This window comes from Pristis pectinata, chromosome 7, assembly GCF_009764475.1.
Source record: "Pristis pectinata isolate sPriPec2 chromosome 7, sPriPec2.1.pri, whole genome shotgun sequence".
Classification (NCBI taxonomy): domain Eukaryota; kingdom Metazoa; phylum Chordata; class Chondrichthyes; order Rhinopristiformes; family Pristidae; genus Pristis; species Pristis pectinata.
The window spans coordinates 81,866,195-81,892,655 of NC_067411.1; the positions used below are offsets into that span (position 1 = coordinate 81,866,195).

At 41.8% G+C, this 26,461-nt stretch overlaps 1 protein-coding gene across 10 annotated transcripts in view; it reads right to left on the bottom strand.

Moving 5' to 3' along the window:
- LOC127572438 (casein kinase I) overlaps positions 1 to 26,461 on the bottom strand; it is a 180,866-nt gene that overhangs the window by 61,622 nt on the left and 92,783 nt on the right. For 9 of the 10 annotated variants that reach the window (XM_052019701.1, XM_052019699.1, XM_052019695.1 and 6 more), the window contains exon 5: positions 3,039 to 3,187. The exons of the other annotated variant lie outside the window; for it this stretch is intronic. In XM_052019701.1, coding sequence (XP_051875661.1) covers positions 3,039 to 3,187 — 149 coding nt within the window. The remainder of the gene's footprint in view (positions 1 to 3,038; positions 3,188 to 26,461) is intronic. 10 annotated transcript variants of the gene reach the window in all.

The following is a 26,461-nucleotide window of genomic DNA, read 5'->3' on the forward strand; positions in this document are numbered from 1 at the left end:
AAATGTTCAAAATTCTTAAGTCTTGAAAAGACAGGTGCAAGGAAGATATTTCCCTTAGCATCTCTCCCCTCCTATTTTTAACCCTCTGCTCTCCAACCCCCAAGGTCCTTCCCATGCTCCTCCTTGTGTGCCAACTTTGAGGAGATTCAGAGAAGATCAAGTGTGAGGGAGTCAAGAATAAGGTGGTTTAAGAAGAGGTGGCATGGGGGGGGGGGGGAAGGATAAGGAGGAGACAATAGACAGACATGCCTGTGTTCAAGCTCTCTCATATGTGTGCATATTAAAATGGTCTCCAGTCATCCTAGCAATCCTTACCACTAGAACCTGTTCTGTCAAACTCACACAGTAGCTGGTATGTAACAGACATACTCTGTTAAAAGGGCAACCTCCACTCATCATCAAAAGGAATGGGCACAGAACCTCAAGACTCTCATGGCCATTCCCCAACAGCCGCTGAACACTGCTCGGCTCTCCTAGCCCAGAACTCAGACACTTTGACATTGATGTTGCCTCCCTGAGTGAGATGCGAAAGGCAGGTGACAATCACGTCAAGGAACAAGGCAGTGGAGAGAAATGTCATCTTCTTGCAATGGGTTTCTATGTGATAGAAAAGCTAGTCTGACATCTCAGTCACTTCCCCTGTGGGATAGGTGAATGCTTTGTCAACTTTGAGATCATTCCTTTGCAGAATGAGCCTGCTGTGGTCTTCGGCACTTGGAGACTATCGATGTAGCTAAGGAGAACTCGTACTCCAACTCTGAGAAAACCCTAATCCATGTCCCAGAGGGAAACAAACCGATCCAGGGTCAGAAAGGACGCAAGCCTCTGGTATTGCACGAATGGCAAGGAAGGAATAGGGAAAACTAATGTCAACAGGACGAACAAGAAACTGTTCAATCTATATTGCCTCCACTCCAGAAAGCAAGGTCACTCCAGCCTCAAAAATTGAGCTCCAGTACACAGATGACTGTATATGTATATTCAGATGCCAAACTCTGAGTCATCACCTACCAATACACTAAAACATACCAGAAAATGTGCCTTACACAAAACATACACAAAACAAAGGTTCTCTACCAACCTGCCCACCCTGTTGCACAATAAATGTCAACAAAGAGACTCTGGAAAACATGGATCAATTTCCTTATCTTGAGAATCATTTCTCAGCAAAGGCATTGGTAATGGAATTTAGCATCTTCTACACGTAAGCACAACCTTCATCCGTCAGAAGGGAAAAAAGTGAATATCACATCCACCACAAAGCGTATCATCTATCAGAGAGCTGTACCCAGAGCACCAGGCATCTCAAGATACTAGAGAGATACCACCAATGCTGCCTCAGCTAAATCACCAAATCCACTCTCGAAATAAACCACCAACATTAACAGATTCTCCTAAGCCAGAATCAAGACCCTAATTACACTCAGCAAGTGCCCAAGGACAGCCATCATCACTCTCAGTTGCAACACTGGACTCCCAAAACAGGTACTCTGTTCAGAGCTCCATCAAGGCAAAATATTACTGGAATGGACAGAGGAAACAATTCAAGGATGTTCCCAAATTTTCCATCAGAAAGTGTAACTAGGAATCCTTGGCACATGATCACACTGAATGGAAAAGGAGCTTCCAGGATAGCATTGAGAACCTTGAGTCCCTTCACTGGAAGCATACATTGGGGACATCCCAAAGCCCATGGATAGTGGAGGAAAGTGGCACCGAGGTAAAATAGTCAGCAATTATCTTATTGAATAGTAGAGCTGGCATGAGGAATCATCACTGAACAATTTAGTTATAGAGAGGATTGCTGGAGCACAAGATTCCTTGTTATATGGAGCTCGTGAAGGCGAGATCACAGCATTTGTATCGGAGAAGAGGATTAGTGTTTAAGTAAGCATCATGGAAGAAGGAAAGGGACAGAAAACTTAATTTTATATTCTTAAATAAATACAATAGGTCAAACTGGTGACTTCTATAGTAAATATTTTTCCCTTCAATCTTCAGGGTCTTAAAGCCTAATTTTGCCACTGTCTAATCACCTACTGCTAAATTAATTTAGTTTTATTTTTTCTCCCTCTTTTCAATCCTGCTTTGTTTTTTTTTACTTCAAAGGAGCCTTATTCTTCAAATTTCTCATCTACACTTCCAAACATGCAAATAGCTGGATGCATTCCTGTCCCTCTTTTCACCATCCTAAAACAAGGCTGGGTGAACTAAGTTGAAATCCTGTCTAATTGATGCTTTTATATCACTTTCACTATCACAGAGCTTTTACTGATGATGACACTATACACAAAAGAGCAGCCATGGGGAAAGAAAACCTACAGCAGGTTAAACTGATCCAAATCTACAAGTGAATTGTCAGCGTTACCAACTCAAACTAGATATAAGCTGGTATAAAACCACCGAATGGAAGTGACAATAGCAGCATCAATAGAAAGTTGACCAAATGACAGGAAACAATAATAGAGAAAGATTGTTTACAGTATGACCCATGATTCTGTGATTTTATAGAAGATAGAGATGAAGATGATGCAAAGGTTGTGCATGATTCACTATTTTATTGGGATTTTGTTGCAATTAGCACCAGTAACAGCCGTGCTTTGCTGGTTCTGTTGATCTTCCATTTGTAGCAGGATGACTGGTAGAGACTTTGTTCCCTCATTCAGAGGCATGTCCAGATTCAGTTAATACTCAAGTTAATATTAAATAATCAGCTTCACATTGTTCTTTCCAGACAATCATTTTCATCTGGTTTAAGACCAGTTTCAAGTAAACCTCTTAACTAGCATCAGAAGTCAAATTTGAAATCAGGGAAAAATAATTTTATTCTAGTGCAGCAGAGTAGAAATCACCAGTGATAAAACAATCTCAGTCCAGTGCTTTAAATCACTAGATGTGATACTCATGAGTTATACTGCACTTCAACATAGCATGAAACAGAAAATTTAGAAGCAAATATGTAATCTACCAAGAATAAAAGTCTATTGATAATTAAGTAACAAGTTCTTCTTGAGTGAAATGAGAGCTGGAATACTTACTAGCTGTATAGCTATCATAAGCACAGTCTTAAGGGAAAATGTTCTGTCACAGAGGTCAAATAAATCTTCCAAGCTAGGTCCCAGTAATTCAAGCACCATGGCATTGTATTTTCCACATGGACCAAAGTAGTAAACCTGAGGAATTCCATCTGTAAATGAAGGTTAAAGAAAAAGAGGTTTTACATCATTGTATTACAGAACTGCATTCTTCACATTAATCTAAAACCAGGTTCTTGGTCAAGCTATCTAAAAATACAAAGGCATCACCATGTTAATAAACTGTCATGAAAAATTGTTGATCACATCTTAATTCTTGACCCTGACATAAAAACAACCATTTCATGGCTACGGAGTACAAATTACAAGAAAATTTTCACACGTTCAAAGGATGGATAGAATATTCAAAGAAACTCTAGCCCCCTGATTGCTACAGTGGGCTACCCTCTTAGAAATCAGACTGCAATCCGGCCTGGACAAATAAAATTAAAGCCCTTACAACCATCAGCTTAAAAGGGTCTGACATAGTCATAGAATAGTACAGCATGGAAATGGGCCATTCAGCACAACTCCTCCAATGCCAACCAGTGGGCAACATTCCATATTAACCCCATTACTCAGCCCTGGTCCAACAATTAGATACGAGGGGACCTTCTTCACCCAGAGAATGGCGAGTACCAGGAATATACTGCCCGAGAGAGTGGTTGCAACTGGGTCGCTGACAGCATTTTAAAGGAGATGAGCACTTGAATCACCCAGGCACAGAGGGCTATGGACCAAGGGCTGGGCAATGAAAATGGTGTGACAATTTGGACCAGCTCACCCTGGGTGAAAATTGCCTGTAATTCAGCATAATGTAATCAGCTCATTCACAAAAGCAACAACGCTACAAAAATGTACATGCTGCAAGTTTTGTACCTTGCTTGACCAGATTACAACACTGAAAAGCAAAGAAGGATCTTCACTCAGCATCTGAGCACAGTACACCTAACAAGGATGCCCTCAACAGAAACAGCCAATAAATGTGAAACTAAAGGCTCTTAGGTGCCTTCACTGTAACAAGCACAAAATTTCATTACATTCATCTGCAGAAGCTGCTCAAATGAATTTCTATATTTATTACTTCAGTCCAATGAATTATTACACTGAGATAGTAAAAATGATTTGACATTTTTTTTGAAAGGAAGAATAAATGTGCACACCATCTGTCTCACAATTACCCTGATACAATCTGCAGTTTGTAAGTTGCAAGGTTGCACTGATCCCAGCAACGTGCATGACGACAATCATTGTTCATCAGAATAAAATCAATTGAGAGTCCTTTACCCTGAACCTTACCAACAAGGATGAAAAGGCACGAATCAAAAACCAATTCCAGACACTACAATAATGGTTTACAGAATACTGTTATGATGACAAGGGCAAGAATGGGAAATGCAGAGGCTTATACTGATTTAATTTTAAAACCAACTATAAAGAACGCCTTTCAAATAAGTGCCCACTCTAAATGACGAAAATGTATCCAACTACCCATGTTTAAACAAAGAATAAGGCCCAGAATTGCTGTCCAAATAGTGGCAAAACTACGAGCATGTCCTCCCCACTTCCCCTCTAGTTATTTCCGTGCAAAAAAACCACAGAAACCTCAGGCAAAGACAAACATACAATTAAACAGAAATCAAAAAGTTACTGTGCAGAAGTGCAACTCTGTGAGAGTTGTGAAAAGTAGAATAGCAATGTCTGGTTTCCTCCACAAGGTGAGCATCGAGTAGCAAGAAGTACTTGCATTTGCACTGACTATGAAGTAAACATGTCACAGAATGTTAAGACATGTAATTTCAAGTCTAAATGCTGCTTCTAACAACTTGACAAGTGTTAATTCAGGCTTTAGTTGTTGGAGGTTTAAATAAGTAAACTCCTCTGAATTTGTTCATCTCATCTTCCTTTCTTTCCCATTATTTCACTTTCTCTACCTGATATGACATCTTATTTACCATTTTAATTTGTACTTCACATCTCGCACTGTTCTTTTCACAATGTTTAAAAACTAACCAGTAAAGGAGATACGCAGTCACTTGCTCTGTGCTCAAGAGAATGTGACCGTGAGGATTAAAGGAGAAAAGGCAACTCCATCTAATGATCACTAGCTGCTTAACGGAATTTCCACGCCATCACCTAAAGATGGTTCTGGTGGCGGTTGGCCTGCCACAGGAAGATCAAAAGTGATGTCAATTTGTTAACATTCTGGAAGATATCTCGTACCTTGGGACTGACAAATATTTTTTGATCTCTGTGGATCAAGGAACAAACACCTTTAAGAAGAAAGTAGTTACATGCTCGTGTCAACAAGGCAACAACAAGTTGTAACAACCTCTTCTCTGATCAACATAAGATGGCAGCCGGGAGGGTTTCAGAAAGCAGCAGTGAGCCACATTTCAGTGAAAAGGGTGTGCTGCAGACATGGCTGCAATTACTGTGTTTTTTTTGTGCGAGTACAGAGTGGATGGTGTCGAGACAGGGGTTGTTGTGGAAAGAAGACAGCCAAAATGATACAATGTGCATTTAACATGGTAAAAATCACTAGTTTAGAATTCTATCAGCTTGTGGCTGGAGTGTTCCTTCACTGGTATTGTTTCCAAACCTAATTTTTAATCTCATCAACTTGGTTAATTTACTTCTTGTTGATAAAATTAGATGTTTAAAAAATGAAAATTCAAAATGGCAAATTCAACAAATCATATCTATGAATAATTGCATATCCATAATAATCAACAATGAGACATTCTTCAGAGTACTAGACTGAGCTCAACTAAACATTTGATATGTAAAGTCATGGCTAGCATTCCAAATCCACCAGACTGGGAAGAGTCTGTCAGGAATCATAAAACTTATTTCAAAAGAAAAATGTTGATTCAGAAGGATATTTCTCCACTACTTTAAATGTTGGCATAAAGCCAGCTACAAGCTTTTTAAACAGGTTCCTGGTATACTGCAGTTTTACTCACTAATGGAGTCACAGCCCTGCTCCTAGTCTACACTGACACGATTGTCCATGACTGCCACTGGTACCACCACTTAATGGACATAAAAAACAGAACTCCAAATGGTAAGATCTGAAATAGAAACTGAAAATGTTCAAAATACAAAAGACTGAGGAAAGGTTTATGCCTGAAACAACAACATTGGTCTTGAACCTTGAACAACTCTTAACTTGACAGAGTTGTTCAAGATCAAGAGTTGTTTTAATAGAGTAAGTAAAGCAAACCTGCTCCTGGTAGAAGAAGAGATGTTAATCAGAGGACACAGATTTACGGCAATGAGCAAAAGAGCCTGAAAAGATACGAGTAAAAATGAACTTGACGCAGCAAGTGGTCACAATCTGGAATACACAGTCCAAAAAGGTGGGAGGTTTGGGCAGCACAACGGTGAAGCTAGTTCCAGTGACCCAGGTTCAATCCTGACCTCCAGCACTGTGTCTGTGGAGCATGCACCTTCTCCCTTTGACCTCCTGGGTTTCCCGTGGGTGCTCTGGTTTCCTCCCAAAGACATGCAGGTTGGTAGGTAAACTAGCCATTGCAAATTGCTGCTGGTGTAGTTGGGTGGCAGGAGAATCAGTGAGTTGATGGGAATACGGGGAGAATAAAATAGAATTATAATAGGATTAGTATAAATAGGTGATTGATAGTCAGCACAGACTTCATGGGCCAAACTGCACAATTCCATACAGTCTGACTGACTCAATAACTTCCAAAAAGGAATTAGTAAATACTTGAGGGAGAAAGATTGGGGAAACAGCAGGAAATTAGATTAAGTTGATAGCTCTCCATAAGAGCCAGAACAGGCACAATGGTCTCCTTCTATCTGATTCAGAGACATGAATGAATGGGAGACTTTAATAGGTTTAACAGAGTTTAAAAGTGCCTTCCCTATACTGTTACTTTATCTCATCCTTTCAATCATTTTTCTGCTTCTTACATTTCTCTCATTCACTTTCTTTTCCCTCTATTGAACAACATCGATGTCTTGCAGAATGTTTGGCTTAATATAGAATGTTGAAGGCTGGTTTTAAAGGAATTATCTGTTGTGCTCACTAGTAACTCTAGGATCACAGCTTCAGTCATAACGTTGAGGAGTTCCTAAAGTGGAGCAAAGGAGATCAAAGCAACCTCCTGAAATCCAAAAGTGGTTTGATTGGCTGAACTTAGCCAATTAAAAGCATGAAGACCTGCAATTAAACAACCTTCACTTTATGCATCAGGACACAAATGGGAGACTAACAAATATAATGACCAAGAAGAAAATACATGCATGGACAGGTATATTTTCTTCAGCTCACAAGAAAGTGAACAGCCTTCCAAAGCTTTCTGCTCTTCCACAGCACATATGTAACAGTCAGACAATGTATCATTCAGCACATCACTGTGAAACAGCTTTAACCATATTTCAGCTCCAACAGAAGAGAGTGCATGCTTAGTCACCATAACGCTATAATTTTCTTTTCAAAGCAAAGACTAATGCCCAGAAACGCTTACACATGTACCAGCATCCCTCTATTTCTAAGTGACCTGCTCCACTTGTTTAAATTCAGTAAGAGACCCTGCAAGCCCTCTCATCCATATATACGGCAGTAGGGGCAGGCACGGTAGTATAGCGGTTAGTGTAATGCTATTAGTGCCAGCGACCTGGGTTCAATTCCAGCCGCTGTCTGTAAGGAGCTTGTACGTTCTCCCCGTGACTGCGTCGGTTTCCTCCGGGTGCTCCAGTTTCCTCCCACATTCCAAAGGTGTACGGGTTAGGAGTTATGGGCATGCTATGTTGGCGCCAGAAGTGTGGCGACACTTGCGGGCTGCCCCCAGAACATTCTACGCAAAGATGCATTTCACTGCGTGTTACGATGTACATGTGGTTAATAAAGAAATCTTATCTTAATCTTAATGACAGCAGAATAACTGCAGAACCCTCAAGTTAGGAACCAGGGCTGCAACAAACTGAAGCATTCAAGCTTAGATCATTTAGAAAAAGAGACCAATTCTTGGCTACCATAGGTACGACCACCAGGAGCCTACTGGGGGCAGTCGATGGAGTAAGTCACAACTTGGCTTTGCTCCAGTCATTTTTTTAAGCTTTTATAATACTTTTATAATCTTTTATAATACTGGCACAAGTTTAATTTTGATTTTTAACCGCTGAAATGAACACCAGATCTAAAGCGTCAGCTAACGGCAAAAGTAATGGAGACAAACCTACTTTGGAAGCTCTCTCTAATCTGGATAAAAAGTTCGACCGGTATGACCACCAGGAGAATTTCCTGTTTGTCCTTCAAGTACAAAATAAACTCAATTACAACCAATATATTAAGGAAACATGCAAGCCTTCCTGCTTTGTGGGTAACCAGATGTTTCAACTATCACGACTTAAAGAATACTGTGCCCGGCAATGAGAAACTTCTCCGATGCATCATATTCTGGAGAAGAGCAAGATACTGGCATCCACTTTTATTGATTTCCCAGGGTTAGCTAACAGCAATCAATGTTAGGGCCAAGCTTTAGTCTTTGATTGTAGGCTCCCTGCCAATTAGAAAACAAGGGATAGTAAGATAAGATTTCTTTATTAGTCACATGTACATTGGAACACACAGTGGAATGTACCTTTTGCGTAGAGTGTTCTGGGGGCAGCCTGCAAGTGTCTCCACGCCTCCAACGCCAACATAGCATGCCCACAACTTCCTAATCCGTACGTCTTTGGAATGTGGGAGGAAACCGGAGCACCCGGAGTAAACCCACGCAGACATGGGGAGAACGTATAAACTCCTTACGACAGCAGTCAGAATAGAACACGGGTCGCTGGCACTGTAATAGTGTTGCGCTAACCGCTACACTACCGTGCCTGCCCACTATACTCCAATGCACGACATGGGTTTCATGGTTTTTAGTTTAAAAAGAACTAAATTTTTTTTAAAAATAAAGTTTCAGTATTCACACCAAAACAGAAATTTAATACTTGATACAGGGGTTTCAGAATGAGAATTAAAATTTAACTTAGAAGTTGCTACTCATTCTTGGGGGAGGTTTGATTCGAGTCAGAACGTTTTAGTATTGACAGGAATAGTCTATAACTAATTCATTCTTGTGGATCAGATATCATCACATTGAGCTTCCAGGACTGTTCAGTGCATTTTCCTGTGGCACGATTTGTTAACAGTGCTGTGTGGGGATGTGTTTGAGGAAGGGGCTGGACTAAAATTAGTTTATTCAGTTGCTCACTAAAAATAAATGCAGCTCTTTGTGTTACACGTGTCAGTTGCCTGCTTCTTTAAAAAGAAACAACATATTCTGTCTTTGTAAGAACATCAAAAAAAGCAGTTGTAGCACTCACACAGAAATTGGATCACAGTCAGTATATGCACCTAATATACTTAGAAAATATTGCTCTGTTGGCTAATAACACTTTGTTCTGAAGGGTCCATAAGGAAATGAGTGCAAAAAAAAAAATCACACTTCTGATTTGGCTGCAGAGTAAGAACATTAGTGCAGTACAGGACTGCTCCCTTCACCTCAGTTTTCCAGCATTTACAGACCCACTACACTGCTGCCATTTCTCAAAAAATCTGTACGAAGAAATCATTCATTCTTTGGTGATCAAAATACCATGACATTGGGCAACAAAACTGAGCAAGAAATACTCTACGAGGTTGTGATCCCCAATCTTCGATAAATGACTTGCAGAAAAACATGTTAATACACACAAAACAAACAAACTAATACAATTAGCTAAAAATATATCTGCCTCAAAGAATTTCAAGATTCATTTAAGGTAAGGAAGACAATTAAACATAAAACCCTAATTATAAAACTGATCCTCTTCACTCTGCTCAGGAACTAGAAACATTGCTGCATTTACCTGCAACACCTACATAACATGGATTTTATTAAAACTTGCCTTCCATGGGCAGACATTTGTGCATCCAACATTTTGGTCTTAAATTACAGGATTGCATAGAACTGATTATTTAGAAAAAAAAGTTTATGTAAAGCAAGATACAGTAGCACAGGACCAAAGCACATTTTATACAGTAAAAAGAAACTCCAAACTTAGGCTGCTCGAGACAACCGCATTTGGCAAATAGTGCAAACTTCTCAAAGCAGTTTGATACAGTACTGTCATGAAAGCAATTACTAATAAACCTATGGAGAAATAGATACTTCCATCACTAACAATTAAAAAGGTCATACATTCTTTTAAGCTGATTTTAGACCCATAGTTCACTCATAAGCTTCACAAGTGCTGTAGCATTACTTCTTTGATGTTTCATAGGAAATTTCTACAAGCATTTTCACAAATCGCATCTCCAAGCTGCATTTCAGAAAGTACACAATCTATTTTGGTAATGCTCATTCAGGACCAATACCGGATGGATCTTTTACATCAACCAGAACAGTTAGATGAAACTTTGCTTAATATCTCATCCAGGTTGGTACTTCTAATGAAGCAGCACCCTCTCAGTACACCATTGTAGAATCAACATTGGTCACAAGCAGACATCTCTGCAATGCCGCTTCAACTTGAAAGATTGCAGTTTGGCCATTGAACCAAGCAAGTTTCCATTTGGGCTGCCAAGGCTGAGTGGAGTTCAATTACTTGTTACTGAGGCAATTCAATATTACACACCTGCTGCTGTTAGAATAATGTCAGTTAATAAGCCTAGATTATTATTTGACATTATTTTCCAAGAGTGTTCACTTTACATGTATAAACAAGCTATTAGCATGAAATGGAAATCAAAGTTAAGAAAAATGGGCCTTGTGACACATCAGGAGTGAGAAAGACCACAAGACAGAGGAGCAGAATTAGGCCATTTGGCCCTTCGAGTCTACTCCACCAGGATCTACCAGGAGTAGACTAATCAGGAGTTCAATGCAATCCTATAATTTAACAGCAAAATAATGCTGGATGCACAGATGCCTGCTCATGGAGGACAAGTATTAATAAAAGCCATGTTATGTAGGTGTTGCAGGTAAATGCAACAATGTTTCTAGCTCCTGAGCAAAGTGAAGAGGATCAGTTTTATAATGAAGGTTTTATGTTTAATTATCTTCCTTATCTTCTTAAACTGATCTTGAAAGGGAGGAAGTATTCCAGCAAACAAAAAATACTTTCAAATCAGATCACTTCCATTCTAAAACTCTTCCCCGCATTATCCTTTCAGCAAATCACTCCATGGGAAAATGCACTGGGTGGTTCTGGAAGCTCTATATGATACCATGTGATCCACCAGGATTAATTATTTATTGAGTATTGTTGTGTATCCTTACGAAACTAAAACATTCTGACATTGACCCAACCTCCAAAGAATGAATGGGCAAACCTAAAGTAAATGTTCAGACTCATTCTGAAGCTCTTGCATCTCAAAATAAAGCATCATTCAAGATGCTTTGGTGCTCAAACTTTCGACGAAGATTAGAACTAAAACACTAAAGAGATTTTTCTTCAAAAACATGGCAGGGGATTATTTATACCCTCTCTAACGATACGCAACTCTGTTGTACCAATTATGTCTTTCAACAATGCACACCACACATCATTCCATCAAGACACGCTGACAACCTGTTGTTCAGAAACCAAAACTGATCCTTAGCAAGCAGACAAGTATGCCAAAGTAAACTAGATATTCTTATCACTTCCTCTCTCTGATGGCCTGACTAGAACAGAGAACACCTCAGGAAAGAGAATTTCCTTACACTATGCAGTAGCTCATCGGCAATGATAAAGTCCAACCAAATAAAGGTAAGGATCAGTTAATAAATGATTTGTGAGAGATAAAGATAATTTTCTTGCAACTCAGAACCTCTCACAGAATTCCCAAGCCAATTAATTTCTCTTGAAACGTAGCCACTGCTGTTATGTAGGCAGATCGTGCACAGCAAGGTCCCTCCAACAGTGATGATACAAGATCAATCAATTCATTTTTTGAGGTTGACTGAGGGATAAATATTGGCTGGGATATGCAGTTGATAAGAAGACATATTGCTTTATTCAAACAGTTCTTCCAAAAGTAAAATCTTGTAGCTAACTGTACTAAAATTAAAATGGAAGTAAATTAACACATTTTAAATACAGGTTTCACCTGATCCTCCTTTTCCATGGATCTTCACTTTTATAAATGCAAAATGAATTGGGAAATGATACACAGTCTGCATGAAACAATGGAGAAGTGTAGGAACTGCCTTCCAATTACTGTTTCAGATTTTTCTTAAATGTAGTTATTCCAAAGATTTTTTAAGACATGCAAAATCTCAAACGCAAGCGATGGCACTAATTTTTCCACATGCTTCTGTCCTTCACGTGACTCACCAATTTCGAATAAAATAGGGACACCCACATTTCAACCCTGGAGGGACACTTTCAGGTCGTAGTAAAAGACCACAGGCTGAGAATGCTGACAGCATTCTAGGCCATGCATGTGTGAAGGTAACTCAGTCTTCTAGAATGAAGAACAAAGGAGCACTGGAGCAAATCTCACCCGGAGGAATGAGGTCTCCAGCACCACTAGTTAAAAGGGTCCACTCTACTGGAAGCACAAAAGACTGCAGATACTAGAATCTGGAGCAAAAAAAACTGCTGGAGGAACTCAGCAAGTCAAGCAGCAAGTGTGGAGGTAAAGGGACCATGCAACAGTCATAGAGGGAAGATAACCATATGAGGAACCAGATGAGGTGGGGGGGGGGTGGTGGTGAGAGAATGATGGCCAGATGGAGCAAGGGGAGGGTGGAGATATTGCAGGTGATAGGTGGACCCAGATTACGGGAGGGATGATGAGCAGATGGAACTAGGTCAGGGTGGGTGAGGGGTCAGGAATGGTGAACCAAGGGAGAAGAAACTATGTAGCTAAGTATGTGGGTGATGAGCAAACATGTGAGGGAAGGGAATGAGTCTTGGGAACGAGGAGGGGAGGTGGGCGGTGAACGGAGAGAACAAACTTGGGTGGACTGCTGGGAATGGGTTACCAGAAAAGTGGAAAATTCAATGTTCATATCATTGGGTTGTAGACCACCCAAGCAGAGTATGAGGTGATGTTCCTCCAGTTTGCATTTAGTCAGTGTGGGAATGGAATTGGAGTTGAAAAGTCATGCGACCAGAGATCCTAGAGATAACTGATATTTCCTACTTACACTGTTGCCATTCTGGGGTTAATTTTGGATTATGCACAGATTATCCATTTAAAATTTTGGCAAATATTAATGTGTGCATAAAGTACACTTCAAAACTAACATGTTCAAAATGAAAATGGTCAAAGTTCATATTCTGTCCCTTTGATTATCTTTGACCATTTCTATCTTTCAGACTTGTTAAGCGATCTTCTAGTTGCTTTTAAAGGATGTCAGTACTATAGTTGCCTTTGATGGAACACAAGAACCAGAGGAGGCCACTCAGCCCTCCATACCTATTCACATTCCAGAAGCATCTCATTTTCACTCCCCTTCCCATTCTCACACCAACTGTTTGTCCTCAGCCTTCTCCACTGCTAGGCAAAAGAAACCAGAGGAACAAAACCTCATGTTCCACTCAGGTCACCTACAATCCAATGATGTGAACACTGAATTTTCTGATTTCAGATAACCTACTCCCTCCATGTTTCTTTCCCACACCTCCCAAGTTCTCTCTGCCTTCATTCACCTTTTCCATCCCTCCCCCATCTACCCATCACCCACATTCATATCCACCTAGATTTCTTCTCCCTTGATTAACCATTTCTATCCTTTCACTTCTATGTACTGGATATCTTTCCACTACACTCAGTCCTAATGCAGAGTCTCAACCAGCAATGTCAACCATCCCACTGAGTTCTTCCAGCGGTTTAGTTTTTGCTCCACTCTAATGAATATTGTTGGAGAGTCCAAAGCAGACATTATCCTTCAAGTAGACACATTCTCTTGCATTTCATTGTTACTGATCATCCCCATCCCAAAAACTCCCATCTTTCCCTCACTGTGATTGAGATCCACCATCCCCCTGTAGCCAACATGAACGTCTCCCAATTTTGTGTTGGGCATCCCTGTAACATTTGTCCAATTACCCGCAGCAATTCTAATGCACCACGTCTCTCCGGCAAACCTGTTTTATTATTTTTCTGGATCCGGACATCACTAACAAGGACAGCGTTTATTTGTCCATTCCTAATTGTTCCTGAGAAGGTGCTGATGAGCCTTGTTTTTGAATTCTGCAGTACCTCCAAAAGGTACTCCCACAATGCTGTTTGGGGGGCAAGCAAGATTTAGACCCTGCAACACTGAAGGAATAGAGATATATTTCCATGTCAGGACTACGTGGAAATTGAAGGGGAATACTCTTGACCCCTTGCCACATCTTTTCCTTTGCAATCTGTACTGCTCAAGATGTCTTGTGCCTCGCACATTGGAGGACATCAAAGACCCACCTCTGGGTTTGCTGAGAGGGCTGTTAGGTCAAAATTAGCCTATGGCCAAATTTGGGCATTCCTGGATTCAAGTAAGGGATTTTTTTTTTTGGTGATTTCTGTTTGATTGAACAATATGTTACTAATTAAAAAGACATTAACCTGAAACATTAACTCTCTTGTTTTCTCTATGGATGCTCTGTGATCTGCTGAGTATCTCCAACATTTTCCTTTTTAGTTTCAAGCCTGAGCCAATGATGCATACTGACAATTTGTCCCGTTTCCCCCTCCACACAAGTAGACTTGTGAAACTAGCTTCAGGACAGAGATAACAAAAACAAATTCCTTCACTCAGAGGGCAGTGAATCTTTGGAATTCTCTATCAAGGCTACAGAGGCTCAGTTACTGAGAATATTTAAGAAGGAAATCAATAGATATTTACACATTAAGGAAATCCCTACCTCGTTGTGGCCCTTCCACTTTATATTGTTTACCTACACTGCACTTCCTCCGTGGCTGCAACATGACATTCTGCATTCTATGTTTTTTTTCCACTCTTTCCGTGCACTTATGGCTCTATCTGCCTGGACAGCATGCATTCAAAAGCTTTTCACTGTATCTTGGTACACATGAAAATAACGAACCAATACCAATCAAAGGATATGGGATTGGTTCAGGGAAGAGGTGACAGGTAAGTAAAAGATAGATCATGTATAATCATACTGAATGGCAGAACAGGTATGAAGGGCTGAACAGCCAAGTCATGCTTCTATCTCCTATGTTCTATCAAAGGCAATTAACTTTGGTAATGAAATCCTTTAAAGGCAACTGGAAGATCATAAAGTCAGAGTCATACAGCATGGAAACAGGCCCTTTGGCTCAACTGGTCCATCCTGACCAAGAGTTCCAACTCAGCTGGTCCCATTTGCCTGTGTTTGGCCCATATCCCTCGAAACCTTTCCTATCCACGTACCTGTCCAAGTACCTTTTAAATGTTGTTGATGTACTTGCCTCAACAACTTCCTGTGGCAGCTCATTCCATATACTGACCAACCTCTGGGTGAAAAAGGTGCTCTTCAGGTTCCTATTAAATCTCTCCCCCTCACCTTAAACCTCTGCCCTCTAGTTCTTTATTCCCCAACCCTGGGCTTTCACCCAATCTATGCCGCTCATGATTTTATACACCTCTATAAGACTACCTCTCAAGTCTCCAATGAAAGAAGTTCCAACCTGCTTAAACTCTCTACATAGTCTATCGAGTCCCGGCAACGTCCTTGTAAATCTCCTCTGCATTCTTTCAAGCTTAAGAACAAGCATGACAGTCTTTAGGATTTTTATGATCAAAATAAAGCTAAAAGCAAAATTACGCTCATTTTCGTAAAAATACTAAATGCATTTTACTGAATTCACTTGTGTTTTCTAACACTTCCACTGAAATTCATTGAAGACCCTAAACTTTCCCCAAATCCCAGAGCTGTATTTTACACGGTGCTGTCTGAGCCCAGACACAGTACCATTCTACTAACAGCAGTGATGGAACAGTTGATTTTTCAGCAAGTCGTGTTCAACTGCTCCACAGCCATGTGATTTGGGTGTCGGGGTGGGTGGGGTGAGGGAAGCAAGTGAGACAGAATTCTCAAGTTAACCAAGTTAGTGAGTGAGACTTCTCTGATAATGTTAGGTCAACGGTCATAAAAGAAATAACATTTAAAAGTAAGCTAATTATGTGCTTTGCAGAAATCAATACAAACCTTACACCTGGAATACAGGGAAGAGAGAAAAAATTGTTAATGACAGCTCCTCCTTGCTGACCATCAACACAGGTGCACCTCAAGGCTGCATGCTTAGCCCCCTGCTCTACTCTCTATACATACACGACTGTGCAGCTAAGCACAGCTCCAATGCCATGTACAAATTTGCTGATGACACCACTATTGTTGGATGAATCACAGGTGGCAATGAGTCAGCATACAGGAGCGAGATAGGACACCTAGCTGAGTAGTACCACAACAACAACAACCTCTCACTCAACATCAGTAAAATTAAAGAGCTGATTGTTGACTTCAGGAAGGGGAAGCAGGACGAACATACGCCAGTCTACATTGGGGAAAATCGGCAGTGGAGAGAGTCAGCAGCTTTAAATTCCTGGGTGTTAACATATCAGATGACACATCTTGGGCCCAGCACATAGATGCAATCACAAGACAGGCAGGCCAGCGTCTTTACTTTCTTAGGACGTTAAGGAGGTTCGGCTTGTCACCGAACATTCTAAAAAAAACTTCTACAGATGTACTGTTGAAAATATCGTGACTAGCTGCGTCATGGTCTGGTACGGCAATTCAAATGTGCAGGAACACAAGAAGCTGCAGAGGGTGGACTCTGCCCAATACATCACAGGCACATCCCTCCCACCATCAGCAGTATCTACAGGAGGCACTCCCTCAAGAAAGCAACATCCATCAAATATCCCACCACCCGGGCCATGCCATTTTCTCACAGCTACCATCGGGCAGGAGGTACAGAAGCCTGAAGTCCCCCACCAGTTGGTTGTGCAAGTTGATTCAAGAACAGCGACTTCCCTTCAACCATTCAGTTCTTGAACCAACTGGCACAACCCGAATCACTACAGCTTAGCAACACTATGACCACTTTGATCATTAAAATGGACCTTGTGCTTTTCTTGTTCCAATTGTGTTCTTGTAACAATGCATATAATTTATGTTTAATTTATATTTTTCTTGTGAATGCTGCTTATATGATGCTATGTGCCTGTAATACTGCTGCAAGTAAGTCTTTCATTGCACCTGTGCATAATGTACATATGACAATAAATTCGACTTTGACTTTGAAAAAGAGAATAGACTTGCACTTTCCCCTGCCCACCCAACTTATTTCTATTTATTCCCCTGGGAATGTTTCTTTATCTGAATACAACATCTACTACAGTCATACAGCACTTCGGCCCAGCAAATCCCTGCTATTAAACACCTATTTATACTAATTCTACACTAATCTCATTTTATTCTTGCCACATTCCCATCCTAGGTTCTACCACCCATCTATACACCAGGGGCAATTTCCAGTGGCCAATAAACATATAAACCCTAATGTCTTTGAGATGTGTGAGGAAACCAGAGCACCAGGAGAAACTCCAGAAGGTCACATAGAGAATGTGCAATGTCCACACAGGCAGGACTAAACCCGGCTCACTGGAGCTGTGTTGCAGCAGCTCCACTTTCTGCACTGTGCCACCTCACAGTATTCTCAGACACTAAGCAACACCATGAGAGATTGATTAATGTTTACAGGAAAGTCTGCCTGCAGCTGCTCCAGTGCCATCACTGGCCTAAACATTTCATTACTGAGAGACAAATTTACATCATCAATTTCTATTATAAAAACAGATTTTTGGAATTCAAAATTCCATTGTGAACAATATGGACAACATGTTTGACCTCAACATGGATACCAAATTATTTGTGCACTGACATTGGCCTTGATTATCTATGCACAAACCTTAAGGCATAATCATGTCAATGTCTGTCTTATTAAAAGGTTATTAGTGAGGCACAAAGTGCATACACCTCTTTAATAGCATCAACATGCAGATACTGTGCAAGTATATTTTTGAAGGTACTGCATTAGGTGTTTTTCAGCTTAAGTGCTCTGAAAGCTGCTGGAATAAGAGCAGGTCATTTACTGGGAGTAGATAAAAACTGTTTCTCTCTATGTGTAGTCATAGCCTCTAGTCACCAGATGTCACTGTAGAGCAGACCAATTCCCAGCCCATTACCAAATGGCCTGATTGATACAATTACAAAGAATATACACACATTTTTTTTAAATTACAGGTCACAAACTGCTCAATCAAATTTACATTCCCTCCATGATGCTGGATGACTTATGCTGCCAACTGTCTTTTCCTTTCCAGTCTCCTGTCCTGACCTGCCTGCTCAATCAACACGCTGGTTACTTAGACTGATGTAACTAAAAGTCAGTACGTCTCCCACAGCCATCCCATATGCTGCATAGCCCTTGACCTTAACACCCCCTCCCTTTACAGGAGACTGCCTCATATTACTGCAAACACTGTGAACAGTTACCCAACTCACAGGCCTGGGGTCTCTTCAATTGTAGCATCAAGATGCAGGACAACACAGCAATCCATAATGCAAAGATTCTCATGACGAGCACAAAAACTGATCCTGGAAGCCTTCTGCTTCTGCCCACCAACACCAAGCCCACACAGCAGCCCCAGCATCCCCCACTCCCCAACAGCTAAGCATCCACCATTCACTCCCATGTACAAGCTGCAAACCTCCTTTTCACTCCCTTGTTTAAATGCTCATTTGCAAATTTTTTTTTAAAAATATGGTTGAGTGAATGAGTGCGTGTGTGAGGAAGAGGGGGAGACAGAGGTGGAAGAGCATAATATTTGCATTAATATAACACCTTTAACATTTCTTAATGCTCTAAAGAACTTTTCAACCAATGAAGCACTTCTGACTGTTAACATAGCCATGGACAGGGATAGGAGCAGGCTTTCCCACTCCTTTCCTATGGGAAAGTTTTTAACTGGGGGAGGGCTAATTACGATGGTGTTAGGCAGGAACTCGGGAGCATAAATTGGGAACAGACGTTCTCAGGGAAATGCACAGCAGAAACGTGGAGGCTGTTCAGGGAACTTGCATGGGGTTCTGGATTGGTTTGTCCCACTGAGACGGGGAAAGGATAGTAGGGTGAAGGAACCATGGCTGACAAGAGAGGTGAAACATTTAGTCAAGAGGAAGGAGGAAGCATACCCAAGGTTTAGGAATCAAAAATCAGGCAGGACTCTTCAGAATTATAAGGTATCCAGGAAGGAGCTTAGGGAAGGACTTAGGAGAGCTAGAAGGGGACATGAGAAGGCATTGGCGAGTAGAATTAAGGAAAACTCCAGGGCATTCCATGCGTACATGAAGAACTGGAGGATGGGACAGTGAGGGTCGGACCGCTCAGGGATAAAGATGGAAACATGTGCCTGGAGGTGGAGGAGGTAGGGAAGGTCCTTAATGAATACCTTGCTTCAGTGCTCACTAGGAAGAGGGACTTTGATGAATGCGAGGTCAGCATAGAACAGGCTAATGTGCTGGAGCATGTTGAGGTTAAGAATGAGGTAGTGTTGGAGTTTCTGAAAAACATTAGGATAGGAAAGTCCCCGGGGCCGGACGCAATATAGCCCAGGTTACCACAGGAAGCAAGGGAAGAGATTGCTGGGGTGTTGACGATGATCTTTGTGTCCTCCCTTGCCACAGGAGTGGTACCAGAGGACTGGAGGATGGCAAATGTTGTTCCCTTGTTCAAGAAAGGTAACAGGGATAATCCTGGGAATTATAGACCAGTGAGTCTTACCTCAGTGGTGGGCAAGCTATTGGAGAAGATTCTTAGGGACAGGATTTATGAGCATTTGGAGAAGCATACTCTTATAGTCAGCATGGCTTTGTGAGGGGCACGTCGTGCCTCACGAACCTAATTGAGTTTTTCAAGGAGGTGACAAAACCAACAGATGAAGGTAGAGCAGTGGATGTGGTGCACATGGATTTTAGTAAGGTGTTTGACAAGGCTCTCCATGGTAGGCTCATTCAGAAAGGCTCATCCAGATGAGGCATGGGGCCAATGGAGACTCGGCAGTGTGGATTCTGAATTGGCTCACCCACAGAAGTCAGAGGGTGGTAGTAGATGGAGAGTATTCTGCCTGGAGGTCAATGACCAGTGGTGTTTCACAGGGATCTGTTTTGGGACCCCTGCTCTTTGTGATTTTTATAAATGATTTGGATGAGGAAGTAGAGGGATCAGTTAGCAAGTTTGTAGATGACACAAAGGTTGGTGGTGTTGTGGATAGTGTAGAAGGTTGTCGTACGTTACAACAGGATATAGACAGGATGCAGAGTTGGGCGGAGAAGTGGCAGATGGAGTTCAATCCGGAGAAGTGTGAAGTGGTACACTTTGGAAGATTGAACTTGAAGGCAGAGTACAAGGTTCAAGTGGAGGAACAGAGGGATCTTGGGGTCCAAGTCCATAGATCCTTAAGTTGTCGCACAAGTTGATAGGATTAAGGCACTGTATTGTGTGCTGGTCTTCATCAGTTGGGGATTGAGTTCATGAGCCTCGATGTAATGTTGCAGCTCTATAAAACTCTGGTTAGACCACACTTAGAGTAGTGTGTTCAGATCTGGTCGCCTCATTATAGGAAGGATGTGGAAGCTTTAGAAAGGGTACAGAGGAGATTTATCAGGATGCGGCCTGGATAAGAGAACATGTCTGATGAGGAAAGGTTGAGCGAGCTAGATCTTTTTTCTTTGGAGCAATGCAGGATGAGAGGCGACCTGAGAGAGGGTGTATAAGATTATGAGGGACAGAGATAGAATGGACAGCCAGCACCTTTTCCCCAGGGCAGCAATGGCCAGTACCAGAGGAAATCAGTTTAAGGTCAGTGGAGGTAAGTTTAGGGGAGATGTCAGAGGTAGGTTTTTTTTTCCCTCCCCACACAGAGTGGTGGGTGCCTGGAAAGCACTGCTGAGGATGGTGATAGAGGCTGATACAATAGGAACATTTAAATGACTTAGATAGGCACATGGATACAAGAAAAATGGAGGGTTATGGACTGTGTAGGAGGGAAGGGTTAGACTGATCAAGGAGTAGGTGTTTATATAGGTCAGCATAACATCATGGGCCAAAGGGCCCATACTGTGCTGTACTGTTTTATGTTCTGAAATGCTGCCTCTTCTGTAATGGAGGAAATGTGGCAGAAGAAAAGTTTCCACAATGAGTTATGTGATAATGTTGGTGAAGTGGTGTCAGAAATAACTACCCTACCCTTCAAAGTAGTGTTGGGGATCTGTTACAGTAAACTAAGACCAGATGTGACCTCTGTTTAATCCTACTTATCCAAAAGACAGCACCCCCAACAGTACGGCACTCCCTCAGTCTTGTATCGGATCATCAGCCTGGATTTATGTCTTTGAAGTGGGACTTAACTCGAACCTTCTGATACAGCGGAAAGAGGTACAGCTGACATTGTATGGTGATTCAGTACATGAATGCAGCCATCCTCAATCCCTCAGGGGTTGTCTAGAAAAAAAGTCAGTATGTGTACACAAGTGAGAGAAGAGGGAAAATATCCATTGCCATATACAATGGGGAATCGCTTTGCTGTTAACAGCTACCCACAAACATGTGCTGACACAACAGGAAGACAAAAATAATTATTTTACTGAGCATCAAGACCTTTCTCCAAATGAATTAGGTGTGCTCACTACAGTATTCACTGCAGTGAATTAAAAATAAATGTTTATTAACTCAGCTGGGTGATTTTTATTTTCAGCCAAGCGGAATGAATGCAAGGCAATCAAATTCCATTCCTCATCCAATTTTTATTATCTCTGCATTCTTTCTACAGTACTACACCCTTTATCCCACCACATCAACTCCTTAGTCCTACCAACTCCCAGCTATAAAAACATGTAATAAAAATAGACCTCTTATTACCCAACACATGAAGTGCATCAACTAAATTTGCACCTTTACGTTACTGAGAGCTCAGTTCCCACCTCCACAAAATGAGAAAGCTACATGGTATTGCATTACTCAGTATTAAATTAAAATTGAAAGTAGCAAGTCGATTTTCATTTAATGTAATGATTGCAAGCATGTTCTAAAACCAAAGGATAGAAAGGTAGAGCAGCAAGACTGACCAGAATTCATTTGCCAAATTTAAGTTTTAGAACACTAAGGCACACATCTTAAGTGCACAAAATAGTTAAAAATCACACTTCAGTTTGAAGCTCACTGTAGTGTATTTATTTCATACTGGAAGGAATGCAGTGGGCGTGTTAATGGTATGCATGTAAACGTTTCATAAATGAGCTTTCAACTTATGCCAAGGTTGAACTGAAAGAGCTACTTCCAATAGAACTAAACAATGCAGAAGGAATAAAAGAGGAAAACTAAAGAAGGGAGACAGCAGACCAGAAACAGAAATACAATCTGTCAGATGTAATGCAGCATTAAGACAAGCATATGCAGTCTTAACGAATTGCAACACACAGTTTGTAATACGAAGGAGGACATATTGTCTTGAACACTCCCATCAGGTGCTAGGATATTGAGAACAAATCTGCAGATCTTCTGAAAATAACTTGCAACAAAATAAAAGTGCACATTTCCTCCTTAAACTGGGACTCCACCAGCTTTTCAGGAATTTCACAAAGTACAACTAACTTACAAATTAGGAGCAGGAGCAAGTCACTTGGCCCCTTCCACTGTTCAGTAACCTCAATTCTGCATTCCTGCCTAACTGTGGTAATCTTTCACCCCCTTCTTGTCAAGAATCTATTATCTCTGCCATAAAATATTCAAAAGACTCTTCTTCCATCATTCTTTGGGCAAGAAGATTCAGAAATTTAAAACCCCATCTCTATCATAAATAAATGACCAGTGATTTGAAACGGTGACCCCCTAATTCTAGATTCTCTCAGAGGAAGCATCCTCTCCACATCCACCCTGTCGTGACCCTCAAGATCTATATTTTCAATCGTCACATCTCAACCTTCTAATTTCTAACTGATACAAGCTTAAAATACCCAACCATAAGGCAACCCACCCATTCCAGGTATTAGAATAATAGATGAGTTACTTCCAATGCATTAACCTCCTTTCCTAAAATAAGGAGACCGATACTGTACATTGTACTACAAAATACGATCTCAGTAATGTCCTACATAACTGAAGCATAACCTTCTTACTTTTGTATTCAATTCCTCCAGCAATAATCTCTTCTTCCCCTTCACCAGTCCCACAGGATGGGGAATGACATGCATCCACTCCGGTTTTGTGTTTTAAAGAGGCTGAAAAGGCCAAAGGGGCAACTGTGGACTCTTCCTTCAATATGGGGGGGAAGCAACCAGGTGTGCAGGGGGATAGCTTGTGAGGACATGTGCACTGTACGCAACATTACACAGTGTGTCTACATGTCCCTGATGCATAGCCTTGTGGTTCTCAATACCATCCCGAATGCTCCTCCTCCATCTTGAGAGGTCCTGGGCCAGAGATCCCCAGAACATAATGGGATTGTTGCATTTTTCAAGGAGGCTTTGAGCACATCCTTGATCTTCTGTCCACCTGTTAACCTCTTCCCATGACAATGTTCAGAACAGAGTGACCACCAATCTTGTGCCAGATTTAAGATCAGCTATGTTGGCATGTGGGACTGGGTGGCGAATTTCACCATCGATGTCTACCTTCACCAAGAGGCAGCTCCCAAGATATACGAAGTGGACCATAATTTCCCAGACTCGTGCCATAAACATTTATTGTCAGATTGAGTGTGGTTTGTTGTCTTGTGGATGTTGGGTGCAAGGCCCATCCTCTCATAGGCTTCAATGAAAGCATCTGCCTCTGAGCGTGCACAAAAACAAGTGCTGTTTGAACAGTTCAACTCAACTACTGAGGTTTGTGCAAGTTCAGTGGCCATAGGTTCAACAGCTTCCCATTAGTTTGGGCAGGAAGTTTGAGGGAGGTGAGATGCAACACTGCAGTAAAAAGAAAGTGTTGCACTGCTGAAGCAGCCAACATTCGACACCACCCTTCGCTGAGAATGGTTCTGTTGTCAACCCATTGGTTAATACTACAGCCTGCGTGCAGTTGTGGAGCTATGATAAGATGGAGACCAATTTCTACGGGCAGCTGAATTTCAGGAGGATTTTTACAGTCACTCCTGACTAATGGATTCAAAGGCTTTAGTGAGGTCATAAACGCCAAAGTTGGTGCTGCTCCCTGCATTTTCCTTGGAGCTCCCATGTGATGAAGATCATGTCCACTGTACCCCTGGACAAACAGAATCCACACTGATTTGAGGAGCAGCTCTCCAACCACAGAGAGAAGGCAGTTAAGAGAAACCCTGGCAATGACTTTCCCTGTGGCAGAGAGCAGGGAGACTCCTCTGTAGTTATCATCGTCCAATGTCTGCTTTCTTGAAGATGTTCACAATTACAGCATCTTCGTGGTCCTCTCTGCCCAGATGCGGAAGATGATACTGTTGATTTGTGATTGAAGCTCTTTAATGTCCAGATCTAGAATTTCAGTGGGGATACCACCTGCTCCTAAGGCCATGTTATTTTTGAGTTGGGATATGACAATTTTTTTCTTGTTGAGAGAGGCAGCAAAGCTGGCCTGGATCGGTTGCAATGCGATGGAGGCAAGGGCATTCACTTCAGGGACAGAATTATGGTTGTTGTTGGTCCTCTGGTGGGCGTTGAGTGCCTCTCTAGCCATGATGAGTTCAGCCCCCTTTCCAGATCTCAGTAACATGGGGCCTTGGGTGTGGGTAATGTAGATGGCTTTTACAGTGCTGAGGTACCTGCGCATGTTAACCCATGAGTTGCCAATCCTCCTGTGCTCAATCCATCCACCTGTTTTCCTTTAAATACCAGGTTTTCTGCTGACCCTCTACCATCAGATGTCTGCACAGCTGCTTCTTTTCCTGAGGAAGGGTGGAGCTTCCAATCCAGAAGCAGCTTACATTTGGGCAAAATTAGCTCCTTGTTCTATCGAACCAGTCGTAGCTCTTTTTGTTAGAGAAACCGACAGTCTTTTCACAGGTGCTTATCAGAAACTTCAAAGCAGCCCATAACCCATGGAAACTTTGTGACTCATTTCAGCTGGGAGTTAACAGCTTGTCCACGAGGCATTGTCTAAGAGTTGCTTTTGTGGATAACGCAAGAGCTTTGATATTCATCTTCTTATGGCAACAATTCTGTTGGTGCTAGCGTGTTGAACTGCATTGAGTAAGATAACAGTGCAGATTAAGCAGTGGTCAGACCAGCAGTTATCGACACCCATTCCAGTGTAAGTGATGTGAACATGTCCTTCACTCAGACAATGACAATGTTAAGACAAAGGGTGTTGGCCATGGCATAATGTCTTCGACTCTCTGATAAAAAAAGGGTGCTCATTTTGACAAGTCTGTGCTCCAGGCATTTTATCAAAAGAACCCCATTGGAGTTGGGCGTCTCTACTCCTTCCTTGCCAATCATGCCTTGCCAAGGGGTGCATCCCTCCCCAGCCTGGTGTTGGAGTTGCCCAGGAGGATCAGGTTGTCTGTGGGATGTGGGCCAAGTTTTGTCGAGGTGGGAGTAGAATTCTTCCCTGGCCTCCTCTGAAGCTACCAGGATTGTGGCTTGGTTTCATGTTAGAGTGAGTCAAAGGGTCACAAAGCATTTACAAATTCCACAGCAGGAGTCACTGGACTAGCTTATTCTCAATGGAGGAACTCACTCTGGAGACAGCAATTCTCTTCTAGTTTTCCCTTCCAGAGTAAGTTGTGCCCATGTCTTGCTGTTTAAACCAGCCATTCAGTGCCTGACATGGCTCACTCAATGCAGCTATGTCAATGAGCCTGATTTCCCAAGCTAAGATAAAAGAGGGATGTTCAAATCCCAGGTCCCACATTTCACATTGTGAAGTGGAAATTACCTATAAGCAGAATTTCTTCTAACACAGGATGGCCATGTAGGTGCTGTTCAGCATGTGCCCACATTCACTCACATAAAGCATCTGTGTGCGAGCCGAGGAATGGGAGAACTCCCAGCTTCTCACTCTTCTTATGCCCGCATCCCAGCTCTGCTCCAGTCACCAGTTCCAGGGATCTGTTCCCAGTCCCTGGTACTGGCTGCAACCTCCCCATCCCCAGATGCAGCTGCACTCCCAACAGCGCTCCTTGTGCAGGTCCCCTGGCTGCAGATGCACACCCAACCACACAGGTCTTCAATAACCAGTTCTACCCACACGCCTAAGCAAGTACCCACTCCACGCTGCCTCCCACCACCCACCTAACCATGCCGGTCCCCGGCTCCAGGCACACACCTAACCACACCAAAAATGTATATATTAACTTTCATAATTATTTGCAGTATGTGCATACCAGCCTTTAGCAAACCACACAATAGGACACTCAAGTCCCTCTGCATCTGTGATC